The sequence below is a fragment of the Hemiscyllium ocellatum genome, chromosome 1 (assembly GCF_020745735.1).
Source record: "Hemiscyllium ocellatum isolate sHemOce1 chromosome 1, sHemOce1.pat.X.cur, whole genome shotgun sequence".
Taxonomy (NCBI): Eukaryota; Metazoa; Chordata; class Chondrichthyes; order Orectolobiformes; family Hemiscylliidae; genus Hemiscyllium; species Hemiscyllium ocellatum.
This window is the reverse complement of record NC_083401.1, coordinates 106101708-106116951: the sequence shown is the minus strand read 5'-3', so window position 1 is coordinate 106116951 and position 15244 is coordinate 106101708. Positions and strand designations below refer to the sequence as shown.

At 40.1% G+C, this 15244-nt stretch overlaps 1 protein-coding gene across 2 annotated transcripts in view; it reads right to left on the bottom strand.

Moving 5' to 3' along the window:
- rfc1 (replication factor C (activator 1) 1) overlaps nucleotides 1-15244 on the bottom strand; it is an 86887-nt gene that overhangs the window by 4683 nt on the left and 66960 nt on the right. For both annotated transcript variants that reach the window (XM_060824851.1, XM_060824843.1), the window contains exons 15-22: nucleotides 13543-13657; nucleotides 13340-13425; nucleotides 8991-9128; nucleotides 8388-8483; nucleotides 6031-6129; nucleotides 5038-5192; nucleotides 3895-4012; nucleotides 563-708 (exon numbers count right to left, since the gene is read on the bottom strand). In XM_060824851.1, the coding sequence (XP_060680834.1) occupies nucleotides 563-708; nucleotides 3895-4012; nucleotides 5038-5192; nucleotides 6031-6129; nucleotides 8388-8483; nucleotides 8991-9128; nucleotides 13340-13425; nucleotides 13543-13657 (953 nt within the window). The remainder of the gene's footprint in view (nucleotides 1-562; nucleotides 709-3894; nucleotides 4013-5037; nucleotides 5193-6030; nucleotides 6130-8387; nucleotides 8484-8990; nucleotides 9129-13339; nucleotides 13426-13542; nucleotides 13658-15244) is intronic.

Sequence of the window (15244 nt, the reverse complement as noted above, 5' to 3'; positions counted from 1 at the left end):
TGTACATCAGACGATAGCCATCATACAATGAACTGACCAACACTTCAGTCTCTGTCAGACTGCTAAATAAAGTTGAACATTTGTCCACCTTAAATTTTCTAATTCCCACTCCAAGTACTGACTAAACATTGGGTAAACTGGAGTGGTGTTTGGTTGGTACATATCCCAAGTTCCCATTCTTAGTGTTTGAACCTAAACCTTGAGCTCTGACGAGCTCTCCCTGCCAAAAGATCATTAAGCAATTAATTATGACCAGCCACCCACACACATCCATTTTCTAGTAGGGGTGACAAAGTTCTCAGGAAAAATCAACCTGTTGGATTCTTGTCCCCACATCACCCTCCCTCTTCCATATAGAGGTACCAGGACCCGTTACAATGCCGCCACTGCAACCTCAGATGTCCACCTAACTTTTGGGAATTGAATGCAGACCTATATGGATTAATATCATTCCCTCCAATAAGCTTGTAAGAATTTCTGAGAAAGAGATCCCTATTTTTAAACAGAGCACACCATATATTGTGTATAAACAGACTGCTCTGTTGAAAATTCATCTCCCTACCTTAGGCACATGTGCCTGGTAAGTTCTTGCACAATACGATCATGTTTATTAGTGGATGAAAATTTTCCCAACCAGCTTGGGAAACTTGGAAACTGTGACATGTATCCCCTCATCAATTCACCAGGGATCACACTGGCATAAATGGCCTGGGAAGTAACAAGATAGTAAGATTTCAGTTGGCTGCAGCATTTCATTTAAACATTGATGACATTTTCACCATTTTCCTAAATTCATATACAGCATCCTTCCAATTCTGGACTCCACTACTTCAACTCGTCATAACCAGGAGTTTGGAATACTGTTACTGTTAAGACTTTTCAATGCTATTTTCTGGCCTTACAACAGGAAGTTCAACTCGAGCAAGGAAGGTTAAATTTCTTCAGTCACATATTGCTTCATTTCAACTGAGAAGTAACAGACTGAAGCTAATGTTTCTGACAAATACAAATCTCAGATGAGGAATGCTTCAATCCACTTCAAAGTTTCAGTCAAAAATGTATTGAGTTCATCTTGAACATGAGCACACGTATATTCTACAATTGTTTAATACTTCATGATCAAATGTAGAAATTATCCTTCAAAGGGTTTGATCCATTGGTTACCTGGCCAGGTTACATGCTGTCAGCATTCCACTTTAATTTATTTCATGCGTTTGCAGAATCAGAATTTCTGCTCGGCTAGCAGGTCATTTAAAGTGATTGGTATGAATGGTGACATCTTCATGTTGTGCACAGAAAACCCAACAGGGCAAGTTGCAGAACAGTGAGATACCTGACTGATGGCACTTTATCAAAGTTCATTACAAAAAAGGTGCAACTCAAATCAACCTTTCCCGCTCATAGAAAGGGCGGTAAAAATGGAGAATATTAATATGCAATTGCCACAAGCCACAATTTGATGGATGGGAGGAGATAGATTCCTGTTGCAACACATTACACATAATAGGGGCCAGCTCTTGAACTCCAGCACTACCAAAGCTCTTTCTTTTGCATGAACATCTCAACTTTTCATTAGGTTGTGCACCTGTGGCTCTGGGCTAAGAGTTAAGTATATCTGTATGCTAAGGTAGACAGACAGATGGACCAACTGAGTAATTTGTCATTTCTAAGTCTGCCCACTCAGGCTACACAAAAAAATTGGTTTCCAACAACTGGTACAAAACATTCGTAGTCTTGCTGAGGATAAACCATGAAAGATGCAGGTGAGGAAGGTGGTATGTTTGATAGTACTGACTATTGTCAATGTCAAAAAGAGAAAGCAAAAAATAAACAATGAGATGATAGAAAAAAATGTGGTGACTGCTGATGATGTAGACCATCAAAAGGCAGGAATTACAATATGCTTGTTGATGCACATCACAAAATGGAAATTAAGTCACAAGTAACACTGGTTGTTGATGCAAGCTACTCAAACTGAAGGAGTACACACAGCAACGTACAGCCAGGATCAACATCAGAATCAATGGTTCAGTTGACACAACATATTGCAAGGAGGCAGGAGAGGCAGAGCAAGATCAAAATTGCAGACTTTAATGGTCAAAAATAAACTGAAGAGTAGAACAGAAAACAGACAAGGTCAGCTAAGAACATGAATGCAAACTAGCAAGGTACATAGAAGATTAGCTAGGACAAACATGGGCCCTTTACATAGAGACAGGAGAATTTATATTGGAAAACAGAGAAATCAGGTAATCATTTCATTGAAAGTATAGAAGGTCTCACAGAAATATTAGGTGACCAACAGATATGTTAAACTGAGGAATCAAAAGAAAATACTACCAGTAAAGGGATAGGATTTGCAAAGTTAACAGATAGAAGATGGATAAATTCCCCAGAGCAGATAAGCATTACTTCCATTCATTCACTCATGGGACATGGTCTTTGCTAGCTGATTGCAATTGTGTAGGTAGCAGTGAGCAGTCTTCCTAAATCACTACAGTCCATATGCTGTTGGAAGACCCACACTGCTGTTAGGGAAGGAATTCCAGACTGATCAAGGAGTTGGTTAGAGTTAGTGAATGGATTGATGGTCAGGCTACAAAATTCTAAAGATTCTGGGAAAACTCATGGGGGCTGGAAAGTATCAGATGTAACCAACCCTATTACTGAAGGAGAGGGGATAAGGGAGAAAGGAGAACTACAGACCTGCTAGCTTGACATCTGCAGTGGAGAAGACCTCAGTATCTATTATAAAGGATGTAAAATTGGATAGAGACTTCCTTTCCATAAATCCATGTTGACGTGTCTAAGCTTTTTGAGAATATTGTCCATACCACGGAAAAACTCGTGGATGTGGTTCATCCGAATGTTCAGAAGACTTTTTATACAGGTCCCACACAAAGTCAGGAAACAAAGTTAGTGCATGGAACTGGGGCAATATTCTGACTTGGATTCAGAATTGCTTAACAGAGAGAAAGCAAGAGTTTAGAAATAAACAGATCCTTCTCAGGACAACAGACTATTACTGGAGGGATAGCATCCACAACTGTTCACAAATGCAGAAGTGGTTTGGTTGTGGGAAACAATTGCTATATTTTAATATTTGCTACTGATATCAAGCTGGGTAGGAGTGCAAATTGTGAAGAGTTAAGGTAGCGTCATTAGGACTTGAAATAATTGAATGGACTAGAACATGACAGATGGAATATAATGTGAAATAAGTATGAAGTTACTCATGGTAACAAATTGGGAAGTGCAAGTCTTCACAGGAATATAGGTGTCCTTGTTCATGAGTCACTGAAAGAACTGCCTTCAGTCCTGAAGGAGGGTAACTGGACTCAAACGTTAACTCTGACCTCTCTCCACAGATGCTGCCAGACCTGCTGAGTTTCTCAGCAACTTCTGGTTTTTGTTTCTGAAGTTGCACAAAAGCATCCAGGACAAAACAGTTTCTAATTGGTACCTCAACCATAAAAAAAACATACAAAGGCAGCAGTGTGCACCATCTACAAGATGCACTGTAATTCATCAGGGCTCCACCAGGACTTTGCAAACCTCATCACCTTTACTACTTAGACAGACAAGGGCTTGTGATATATGGAACCATCTGCAAGATCCCCTCCAAGCCTCACATCTTCTTGACTTGGAACTATACTGCTGTTTGTTCTCCTGAACTTGGAGGATCCTGGAATTCTTGCGAAAAGCACAGTAGATGTACCAACTTTACTTGGACTGTCGTGATTCAAACAGTTCACTACCACCGCCTCAAGAACAATAAATTATGGCCTAGCCAATGATACTCATGCAGACAAGAAAAGGCATATTTTGGGATATGTAACAGGCAGGAATAAGAGAAAACGCATTACTCAATACAAGTCTCTCTCCAACACTGACCTGAGTAGGGAGGAGATTCCACGACTGCAGAGAACGAATTCTTTTATCAACAAGATCCCCATCACAGATACTTTCTGCTGTCTTACTCAAGAGCATGAGGTGCTTCTTCATGTTTGTTCTAAAACATAAGCACAGAACAACACTACTAAGCAACAAACAAAACAATTTCTATTCACCACAAAATGGGCAAAAAAAGTGAATAAAATGCTGGGGAAAGGAGCATCCAAATCAAGAATTCAGTAAAAGATTTAAAACAATGAAACCCAACAGCTATCTAAATTACCGCAAGGGTTTAGACACCAAACTACATCCATTATAAACTGACATTCAGTACTGTAGGTTTATAGTTCATTCTGTGCAAATGGATAGTCATTAAAAGAAAGCAGTGAATTTAATAAAAATGGTGAATTCCTGTTATTCACCCCAAGACAAAACTCTCTTAGGTACACATTGCAGTGAAAAGCTCCAGCTTTTAATTTTATAGTTCAAGTCCTGCACTACATTCTGAGCAGGATAACATCACTATTAAAACACAGCATGTTATCCAAATATATTAGTGATTTTTAAATGTTATACAGCTCTGCCTAGCTGAGATATTTCCACGATGGTCACATGAAGTCAATGATTCAAAAACTTAGTAAAATCATATTTAAACACCTTAAAGTTCCTATTCCTAACAATTGAATTGCCTTTGGACAAAGGTTCCTCTGATATTATTTCCTTTGTGGTCCTTACAGTATCCTATTGCTTTATTGGATCATCTGCTTTTAACCTTCATCAGTAGTTAATTTAACCAGCACAATATTCCAAGTTAAGAGATAATTTCAGCTAACTATTATTACACCCAGAGTAACTTCATTCAGAAAACAATTGAGGCGAAAACACTAGGCTTTCAAACAAGGAATCAGATATAGCTCTGAGGATTAAAGGGATCAAGGGTATGGGGCAAAAATGGGAACAGGGCACTGAGTCAGGTGATCAGCCAGGACCGTATCAAATGGTGGAGCAGGCTCGGAAGGCCAAAGACCCTACTCTTCCTCCTATTTTCTTTCATACTATAGGATTTCTTTTTGTACTAAAGATATTTTATGAAATGTAAACTGACTGAGCAAAGGGGGAGCAGGTCAAGATCCCACTACTTACCCAGCAGCTGCGGGCTTCACATGCAAATAGTTTTCTTGCACAAAGAGCGGTGCTATTGAGTAATCATGAAAGAAAAGGTCGGACTTGTCTATCAGACTCATGTGGGCGGCCTCCTCTCCAGTAGTAAATACTTTCCTCACAACATCAAAGGGACCCTGAAATAAGGAAATTGACTATTTTGTAAGAAATATGCATAAGGATTTTTTAAGTCTATGGTAGTAAAATAGGATATTTATCTAATTGAATATCCAAACGGTATTTTGTTTTTCAAGATTCAAAACATGCTCAAAACTTTAAGATAATCACAAAAACGACTCAATATACTTCACAATTGTACTAAGCAAAACTAAAAGTGCAGTGTGATTTTCCAAAACTCCTTTTGTTCAGCTTATATCCTATTCCCCTTTGCAGTTTTTCCTGGGAATACCAGTGCTTAATCTCAAAGCTGAACGCACTAAATTGGGAGAAAGTAGCTTAGCAGTCACGTGACTGGACCAGTCATCCAGAAGCCCAGACTAAATGATCTGGGGACATGGGTTTAAAACCTCATCATGACAGCTGGTGGAGTTTAAATTTAATTAATGAATTGAAAACCAGTCTGAGTAATGGTAACCACTGCTAACTGTCATAACAATCCTATCTGATTCATTGATGTGTCGGAGGGAAAGAAAGCTGACAATTTATCTGATCTGGCTTTCTCATGACTTCAGACCCACAGCAATGCCACTGACCCTTAACGGTCCAGCAAGCCATTCAGTTCACGTCAATTAGAGAAAGGTAACTTGCTGCCCAGTGTTAACATCAATACACCTGAACAGAAACCCCATAAATAAGACTTAACAAATTATACTAATGAAAATCAAATATTAATCAGTACTAGGACACAAATTCACACAACTTGGGAAGCCCAAACTCTAAAGATCATCCCTAATACAATACCTTCCATCATCTGCGTGACAATAGAGAACAAACCATCTAAAATGATGGCCTCACCAGTTTAGTATCTTTCCTCGTCTTGCTGCCATTTTCTTTTGCCTGATCATAAGTCAAAGTCTTGTTTTCTGCACACCACATACTGAGATTATGCAGAACCTGGAAAATGTGGGGAAACAAAGACACACAAGTGACAAGGTCAATGATATCTAAATATTCAGGAATCATGCTGAGTTTTGGACAGAGGAAAGCTTAAAATAAACTTAAGGACACTTGAAACAGCTCAAAGGTCTCATTTCAGACTAGAAGGTGCAGTCTGATGAATTTAGAATTATTTCCTCTACCCCACCAGTTTAGCCACACATCAGGACCATGGAACAGACCACAGGTGAAGGGGATGGAGATGGGCTTTGATCCAAGACTTGCTAATATCCCCCAAATACCTTCCAATGAGAGCTGCTGGAGGGAGTGACAAGACTACCTAACACCTGTTGACAAAGATCAGAACTTTAGAAACAGTGAAGATAGCAGCCCACAGAGAGAGAAGCAGGATGGTGACAGCAGATTTGTTTTTTTCTCCCCCCAAAATAAATGCAATATGCAGAGAGGAGACCAAAAACAGTAGTTGCTGGAAAAGCTCATCAGGTTTGGCAGCATCTGTGAAGAGAAATCAGCGTTAACGTTTTAAATCAGATGACCCTTCCTCAGAACTCAGTTCTGAGTCACCAGACCCAAAACGTTAACTTTGATTTCTCTTCACAGATGCTGCCAGACTAGTTGAGTTTTTCCAGCAACTTCTGTTTTTCCTTGATTTACAGCATCCAACGTTCTTTCAGTCTTCATGCAGAGGGGAGAGATGGAATACTTTCCAACAAGTATCAAATAAAACACCTTTGTAAGCCTCAATGTCCAACATTTTAATCTGATGACTGCATTATCAGTGTCTTGAATGCTTTGAATACCCATTTGTTGAAAAATAAACATGTGAATTGCTCAAGACATTAGTGCCTAGATCACACTCAAGACAGATTCTATATTATAAGACTTGCTAGAAAGCAAATGAGGAAAGTAAATTGATTGAAATTCATAAATATGATTAGTAAACAAGGAGCTTGCAATGTTAGAGGAGCAAAGAGATTTGATGTCCAGATACACACATCACTAAAGGTTGACACAGTGGTACAGAAAGCAATCAAAAAGGCTAATAATATTTATCAAGGGTGTTAACATCAGAAGATGGGAAACGTTTTTATACAGTTGCACATAACCCTGATCTGACCCCATCTGGAATGCTGCATCAGCTTTAAACATTACATCGCATTGCCTTGGTTTGACGCAGATTCACCAGAACGCAAACGAGGTTTGGACAATTAAATTACGAGGATAGGTTGCATAAGCCTGGTTTGTTATCCCTTAAGCAGAGGAGTCTAATCGTTATATAACGATTTTGAGAGGGTTGACATAGAGAAGCTCTTTCCTCTAGCGATTATCTTTGAAAATGTGGGCGGCACCATGGCACAGTGGTTAGCACTGCTGCTTCACAGCGCTTGAGACCCGGGTTCAATTCCCGCCTCAGGCGACTGACTGTGTGGAGTTTGCACGTTCTGCCCGTGTCTGCGTGGGTTTCCTCCGGGTGCTCCGGTTTCCTCCCACAGTCCAAAGATGTGCGGGTCAGATGAATTGGCCATGCTAAATTGCCCGTGGAGTTAGGTAAGGAGTAAATGTAGGGGTATGGGTGGGTTGCGCGTCGGTGGGCCTGTAAGTAATCTAATCTAAATGGGACTGGATTAATCCAGGATATCAGTACGGCATGGACAAGTTGAACTGAAGCACATGTGGACATAAGCTAGGAGTTAGGCCATGAAGAAGTGAAATAAAAAAAAACTTTTTCCACAAAGGATAGCAGAAATTTAGGCTTAGCCCTCCCAAAGGTCTGTGAATGCTCAACACAGCTGTCAAGGGATACAACGCAAAACTAACAAGCAGAGCTCAGGGACAGACAAGTCATGACCAAACTAAATAGTATAATTGGTTTGAGCCTAAACAGCCTCCTGTTATTTCAATTTACATTGCGTAAACAAGCTCAAAGATCCTCAGCCCTGGGCTCACACCCCAGCTTCTTCTTAAATGAAAAAAAATTGCCTTTTTTTGAATTGTATCTTTCAGAATTTTGTTTGTTTCTATTTTCAGTTCATTCTGGAGAGTTATATACAAATAACAAGCAATTAAACAATACTGAAAATTAAGTGTAGGAACAGTCATGTTATGAAGGACTTGCAGCCATTAGTTAGTAACAATGGCACAGATCCAGTTAAAACAAATTACTGAGGCAACAAGGAGGTTTCTGCAACCTATTATTTTACAGACTTGCACTGCACAAAATACAAACATTCTGATACTGATTCCAGTTCACTAACCTGTCTGATGTCCTGATTTGCTGCAAGTATAATTTCATTCATAGCAGGAGGGGGAATCTTCAAGCCTTCTTTAAATGCAACAGTCATCATTGCTCCCTGAAAGAAAGTGTCTTATAGAAGTGATCAGAGGGTCATATATATATAGGATTTTCTTCAGAAACAATACAGAGTGAATTTTATTTTTGATATAGTTATAGGATGATGTAAAATAACTATTCTGTGATACAATGCTACCTTGTCCCTACTAAAGCAGCCAGGCCTATGAGGTTCACTGAATACAATGGATAACTAATTTCCAGCTCACTTTTCATCACTATTTATGCCCTCATGTGGAAGTGAGAGAAGGGTCACTTCTGCCAGTTTCTCAACAAGCACAGCAAGAGGGGCAGCAAAAGTCCAATGGTTAAGAATGAAGGCGGGGTTGAGATTGCAAGCACAATACATAGATCAAAATAATTAATATTTGGGTGGTTAAATAAGATATAATCATAATTGCTACCTTCAAAGCAGAACAACTAATATATTAAAATTTAAACTACCTAGAAACCATGTAATGGCAGAATACATATCAATTGACAAACAGAGAAACTAATCCAATCCCACCTTGATTTGTTCTACCCGAGGCCGCTGAAAGCGGAGGTCAAAGCAGTAATTGGCCAGTGAGCGGATCTTGGGATGATTTCGGTCATTACATATACAGAGAATAGGAACTTTGGTCCGTTTAATGAGAGAAATCATTTCCTAGAAAAAAAATCCAAAATTACAACTAGTCAGTTAGTCAATCAAGGTCTACATCTCCACTGAACTCAAAACAGTCTTCATCCCCAGTCCAAACATCTAGGTATCTAGGAAAGGAATTTCCAGATATTCTATTCCGTAATTAGTCTGTTTTTTTAAAAAAAATCAGGAGAGTACATAGCTTTTGGATGGAGTATATATTGTGGAAATACATTGGATGGATCTGTGGCTTTTTCGCTTTTGTCACAGCTGCAAGTTTAATAGCAATTGCTAAATACAAATCAGGAACAGAAATACAGGTGAATGTGATAAATGTGTATAATACATAATAATAATTTGGAGTATGGATTTTAAAGTACAGAGGAATATAAATTATCCAAATATCAGATTATCTGAAGGAGATCGCGAGGTTCGGATTGATGTACTGTTTCCAAGACCTGTTTCCAACACTGATCGTGTCTTTTGTTTAGTGATTAAAAGCGAATTTGGCTTACTGAAATGCTGCCAAGAACAGTCCTGGACATCGATGGGAGCCCAGGCACCTCTCCAAATGACCGACCTCCCACCCTCCCTCTCTCTCCCCACACTTTCCCTGGAGTTCTACACAGATGTATACCTTAAATCCCCCCCCCCCTTACCGCAGGTAGTGTCTCCAACATTGTTCTGTACAGGCCAAAAGTAGAACCTGTCAAAACGTTGCAGTAAGATGTTGTGCGCGCTAGTGCTTTTTGGAGACTTACACCCCCCCCCCACCCCAAAAGCAGCAGAAGTTGTTATTGGTGTCCAGTCCGGCTGCCAAGGAGATGGTGCAGGGGCAGGTGAGGTGCACGGGGGTTTTTTTTGGGGGGAGGGGGGGGGTGACAGTGTTGGACAGGGTGCAGGGGCTTGCAAACACTTGTGCTACTGCCTAGTCTCCTGAACATGGTGCAGACTTAACAGAAAATTCCAAACCCCAGAAGTAAATTATGCAAATCAAACAGTGCCCGCCCATCTCATTCAGATAATCTAGGCGCCTCTGTAGTAGCAAATATGGTTTTTGTTTTAGGGTTTCTGCAAGGGTAACTATTTCTCAAAAAAACGTCAGTCATTTGGAACAGTGAACTAAACAGAAATTACAGGCTTTCTTGAAAGTTAAGTGCCGAGCAAGATACTCTTAAAATTAGTTGAAGAAACGCTTATAATGTTGTGTTTAATGACATACAAAAATTATAACAGTCAAATGCCACGAGTAGTTTGAGAAGAATTAGGTTTTATTTCAGAACAGCTGCTTCATATCTGCAGAAAGGCAATTGTTAGTTTATAGAGAGAATCTGTAGAAATTTTCTGGCTGTCAGAACTGAAGGAATCTGGGAAACATAACTGGAAACAGTCAAAAATAGAAGACAAATTAAAAGCATCATACCAGATGCAAGTGGAGAATACATTAAAGAGACAGTATTAAGGAACTCCATCTGAATGCATGTGGTATTGCAACAAAGGCTGATAATTTGATTGCATAAATTAAGGTAAATGGACATGATTTAATTACTGTTAAGATGATATAGCCAGATAGTGAATAAAAATACCCAAGGATGTTCTACATTTAGGAGGCATAGTCCGAAAAAAAGGAAAAGGAGAGGTAGCACTCTTAACATGAAAGAGCATCAGAACACCAATCACACAGAATTTTCAATCAAAGGATCGAGATATAGAATCAGTTTGGGTGGACATAAGAAACAGCAAGGGGAAACAAACACTAGTACCAAAATAAAACAAAGAACTCAGATCAAAGTTTGAGAGAAGATTTGTAGCTCGGGTGCTCGTTGTTGTGGTTCTGTTCGCCGACGTTTCTGTTGCAGACGTTTCGTCCCCTGTCTAGGTGACTTCCTCAGTGCTTGGGAACCTCCTGTGAAGCGCTTCTGTGATGTTTCCTCCGGCATTTATAGTGGTTTGTCTCTGCCGCTTCCGGTTGTCAGTTCCAGCTGTCCGTTGCAGTGGTCGGTATATTGGGTCCAGGTCGATGTGCTTATTGATTGAATCTGTGGATGAGTGCCATGCCTCTAGGAATTCCCTGGCTGTTCTCTGTTTGACTTGTCCTATAATAGTAGTGTTGTCTCAGTCGAACTCATGTTGCTTGTCATCTGCATGTGTGACTACTAAGGATAGCTGGTTGTGTTGTTTCGTGACATAGGACAAACAGGAAGACAGCTAATGATCCACATCCATGAAGCCACCAACTAGCCACCTCTTGACTTACCTATTCTAGTGTTGTCTATCCCTCCCAGTATTCCATCATTTGGTGTTTCTTCTTGAAATTTTCTCCCTCATTCCCACAAATTCCCAGAATTTTTTTTCCAGTTGAGTATAATTAATTCTACTATGGTAATTTAGAGTGATTACGGTATGTAGGTCAGTTGTTCAAATTCTTGATTCATGGGCAAAATGTGAATTTAACAAAATATAATTAATTTGTCAGCAAACAACTACGCCAAATCAAAAAATTCAACTCGGTCATAATGGGGTGGGAACCAGTAACACTCCCTAGACTAAGCTACAGGTGACCACAGTTACATTACTTCTTGGATTGATTCTCAACACTGTAGTGGCGATAGAAACTAGCATTAAATACTGGAGAACAAGAATGAAAATCCCAGAGTGGGCAAGTGCACTTTAGCAGGAATTTAAGAATTAAGCAATCTTCACTTTAAATATAAATTTCACTGAACAGTCTCCTGTTCTACTTTTAAATTATTTACTTACTCATGGGACTAGGGCATCACTGGTTTGCACTGGCCTTTGCATTTTATTGTCTGCAATGAGCTACCCTTGAGAAGGTGATGGTGAGCAGCCTTCTTGAACTACTGCAGTCCATGTGCTGTGGGTTGACTCACAATGTCCTTAGGGAGGGAATTCCAAGATTTTGTGCCAATGACAGTAAAAGGAACAGCGAAATATTTCCAAGTCAGGATGTTGAGTGGTTTGGAAAGAAACTTGCAAGTAGTGTCGTTCCTGTGTATCTGCTGCCCTTCTTCTAGATGAAAGTGGTCATGGATTTGGAAGGTTCCCGCTGTCTTAAGGATCTTCGGTAAATTTCTGCAGTACATCTTGTAGAGAGTACACACTGCTGTTACTGAACTTCAATGATGGAGAGAGTGGATGCTTGTGGATTTGGTGCTAATCAAGTGGACTGCTTTGTTCTGGATGGTGTCAAGCTTGAATGTTGTTGGAGCTGCACCCACCCGGGGGAAGTGGGGAGTATTCCATCACACTCCCAACTTGTGCCTTGTAGATGGTGGACAGGCTTTCGTGAGTCAGGTGGTTAGTTTCTCACCACAGTAATCCTCAACTCTGACCTGCTCTTGTATTTATATGGCGTGTATAGCTGGGCTTCTGGTCAATGGTAAACCCAAGAATGTTAATTTGGGGGGGTGGAAGAGATTCAGTGATAGTAACACCATTGAATCTCAAGGGGTAGTGGCTAGACTGCCTTTCATTGGAGATGGTCATTGCCTGGTATTTGCACAAATGTTACTTGCCGCTTGTCAGCCCAAACCCTAACATTGCCCATGTTACATTTGATAATGTACTGCTTCAGTATCTGAGGAGTCACAAACCATGCCAGATATGATGCAATAATAAGGTCACTCATGGGGCAGCTAAAGATGGTTGACCCTAGAAAACTACCCCCTAGGAACTCGTGCAGAATTGCCCTGCAGCCAAGGTGACTGACCTCCAACAAGCAGCTTCCTATCTGTGACTCCAGCCAACACAGACTTTGTTCTGATTCACATGGATTCCAGTTTTTCTAGGGCTCCTTGATGCTACACTCAGTTGAACGCTGCCTTGTTGTCAAGGGCAGTCACTCTCACTTCACCTCAGAAATTCAGCTCTTTTATCCATATGTGAACAGTAATGAGGTCAGCAGCTGAGTGGCCCTGGCAGAATCCAAACTAGGCATCACTGAACAGCTTATAGCTGAGCAGGCACTGCTTAATAGCACTACAGATGACACCATCCATCACTTTACTGATAATCGAGAGTAAACTGATCTAAACACATATATAAATACTATATGCCATTGGAAACACCATCCTGCATGTACAACAGTAAAGAGCAGTTCCCTTTTTCACAGTCACTCAATACACAAACATAAACCAAACTCGGCATTTTGTCAAAAGTTGCCTGGACATTGTTTAAACACATAAGCTTCCACATTAAATAAAGCAAACTGTTACCTGTATCCCTCCCCTGTCCTCATTGCCAGCCATTCCATCCACCTCATCCATGATTAGCAAGTGTTTAGTGCTTACTGATGGTGCTCCTGAAAAGGAAAAACGTAATTTAGAAAAAGTAGAAAAGCTGGTTAGCTATTGTCGAATGGTGCCAACAGCTTACTGGAAAAAACTGATGCAGACCCATTTCATTCATCAGCACCCACCTGATGAGAATCCTTTGATACTTGTATTGTTCAGTGACTCTGCTATCACTTCCTTCAGTGTGTTTTTGCTGCGAGCATCACTGGCATTAAGTTCAACATAGCTGTAGCCCAGATCCTTCCAGACAAAAAAAAATGAGTACTTCTGAAAACATATTTTTGAAAAAGCAACCTGTTAACACAAATGTTTAAATCTGCAATGGACTGCAGGACAGCGTACAGGAGGCAGGTCAAATCAAAGCATTGAATGTGAAATTGGACTGTTATCTGTAAAGGAAGACAGCACAGTGGTACAGAGAGAAGTCAGGAGAATGGCACTCTGCAAACTGCTAACATAGTAAGCCAACATAATCCCAGTGAGCCTAATGGCCTCCTTCTGTACTGAAACAATTCACAATTGTGTGAACAAACCACATAAGGCTCAGATGAACAAATATTTGGTCAAAGAGGTAGGTCGAAGGTGTGTCTTTCAGGAGGGACGGAGAGGTATAGATGGTATTCCAGAGCTATACTGGAGTAGTTAAAATCAAGCATAAACAAGAGGCCAAAATTAGGAACGTAGAGAGTTTAAAAGATTATGGGGAAGAAAAAGATTAGTGATAAGGAGGAGTGAGACTGTGGTAAAGATTTGAAAACAAGGATGAGAATTTTAAAATCAAAATGTTGCTTGATTAAGAGTCAATGTAGTTCAGTGATCACAGAGGTTACAGAAGAATTGGACTTGGCACAAGTTAAGATGAAGGCAACAAAGTTTTGAATGACATCAAGTTTACAGAGAGCAGCAGGTAAGAAACCAGCCAGCAGTTCATTATAATGGGCCAATCTTAAAGGTAATGAAGCATAAGAAAGTTTCAGATGAGCTGAAACAGGGACAGAAGTCAGACAAATTTACAGAAGTGCAAGCTATATTAATACAGGATCAGAAGTTCATTTTGAATTAAATAGGACATCAAGAGTTGCAACCAGACTGGCTTAGTATCAAATGGTTGCCAATGAGAGAGAGATGGAAACAATAGGGAACAGATTTCAAATCAGAAACCAAAAGCAATATTTTCTGTCCTCCCAATATTTAATTGGAGGTAATTTCTGTTCATCAAGTAGTGGATGTCAGATAAGTTGCCTGGTAGTTCAACAAAAGTGGAAGAGTTGGTAACTTGCAGCTAGGGTCCTCAGTGTACACACAAAAACTAATGCCACACATGTGGATGATGTCGCCAGAGGCAGCACATACAGAAGAAACAGGAGAGTACAAGGATATTTCCTTGGGGAACCTTGGACTGGGGTGGAGACAGAGGTAACAGTGCAGAAGCCACTTCAAGCCATTCTCAGACTATTTCTATTGTATTTATTCAACTATCAAACATTTTCTGAAATCAGAACAACTGGAGGCAGAGACATAAGTAGAAGTAGCAGTGACCATACAGCTCTTTGAGCCTGCTACACCATGAAATATGATCATGGCAATACTTTGCTTCAACTCTGTTTTCCGGTCTTAATGGACTTTTCCTTAGTCCACAAGTGTGCACAAATGTTTTTACATTCCCCAGTCAGCAGACAGAACGTCTGTCTCTGTCAACCTCTTCAGTATCTTGTGCATTCCTTTGAGACGATCTCTCATTCCAATCAATGTAAAAGATATAGATCCAATCCACTCAGTCTCTCATCACAGAGCAACCCTCTTATCCCAGGGATCAATTTAGTGAAT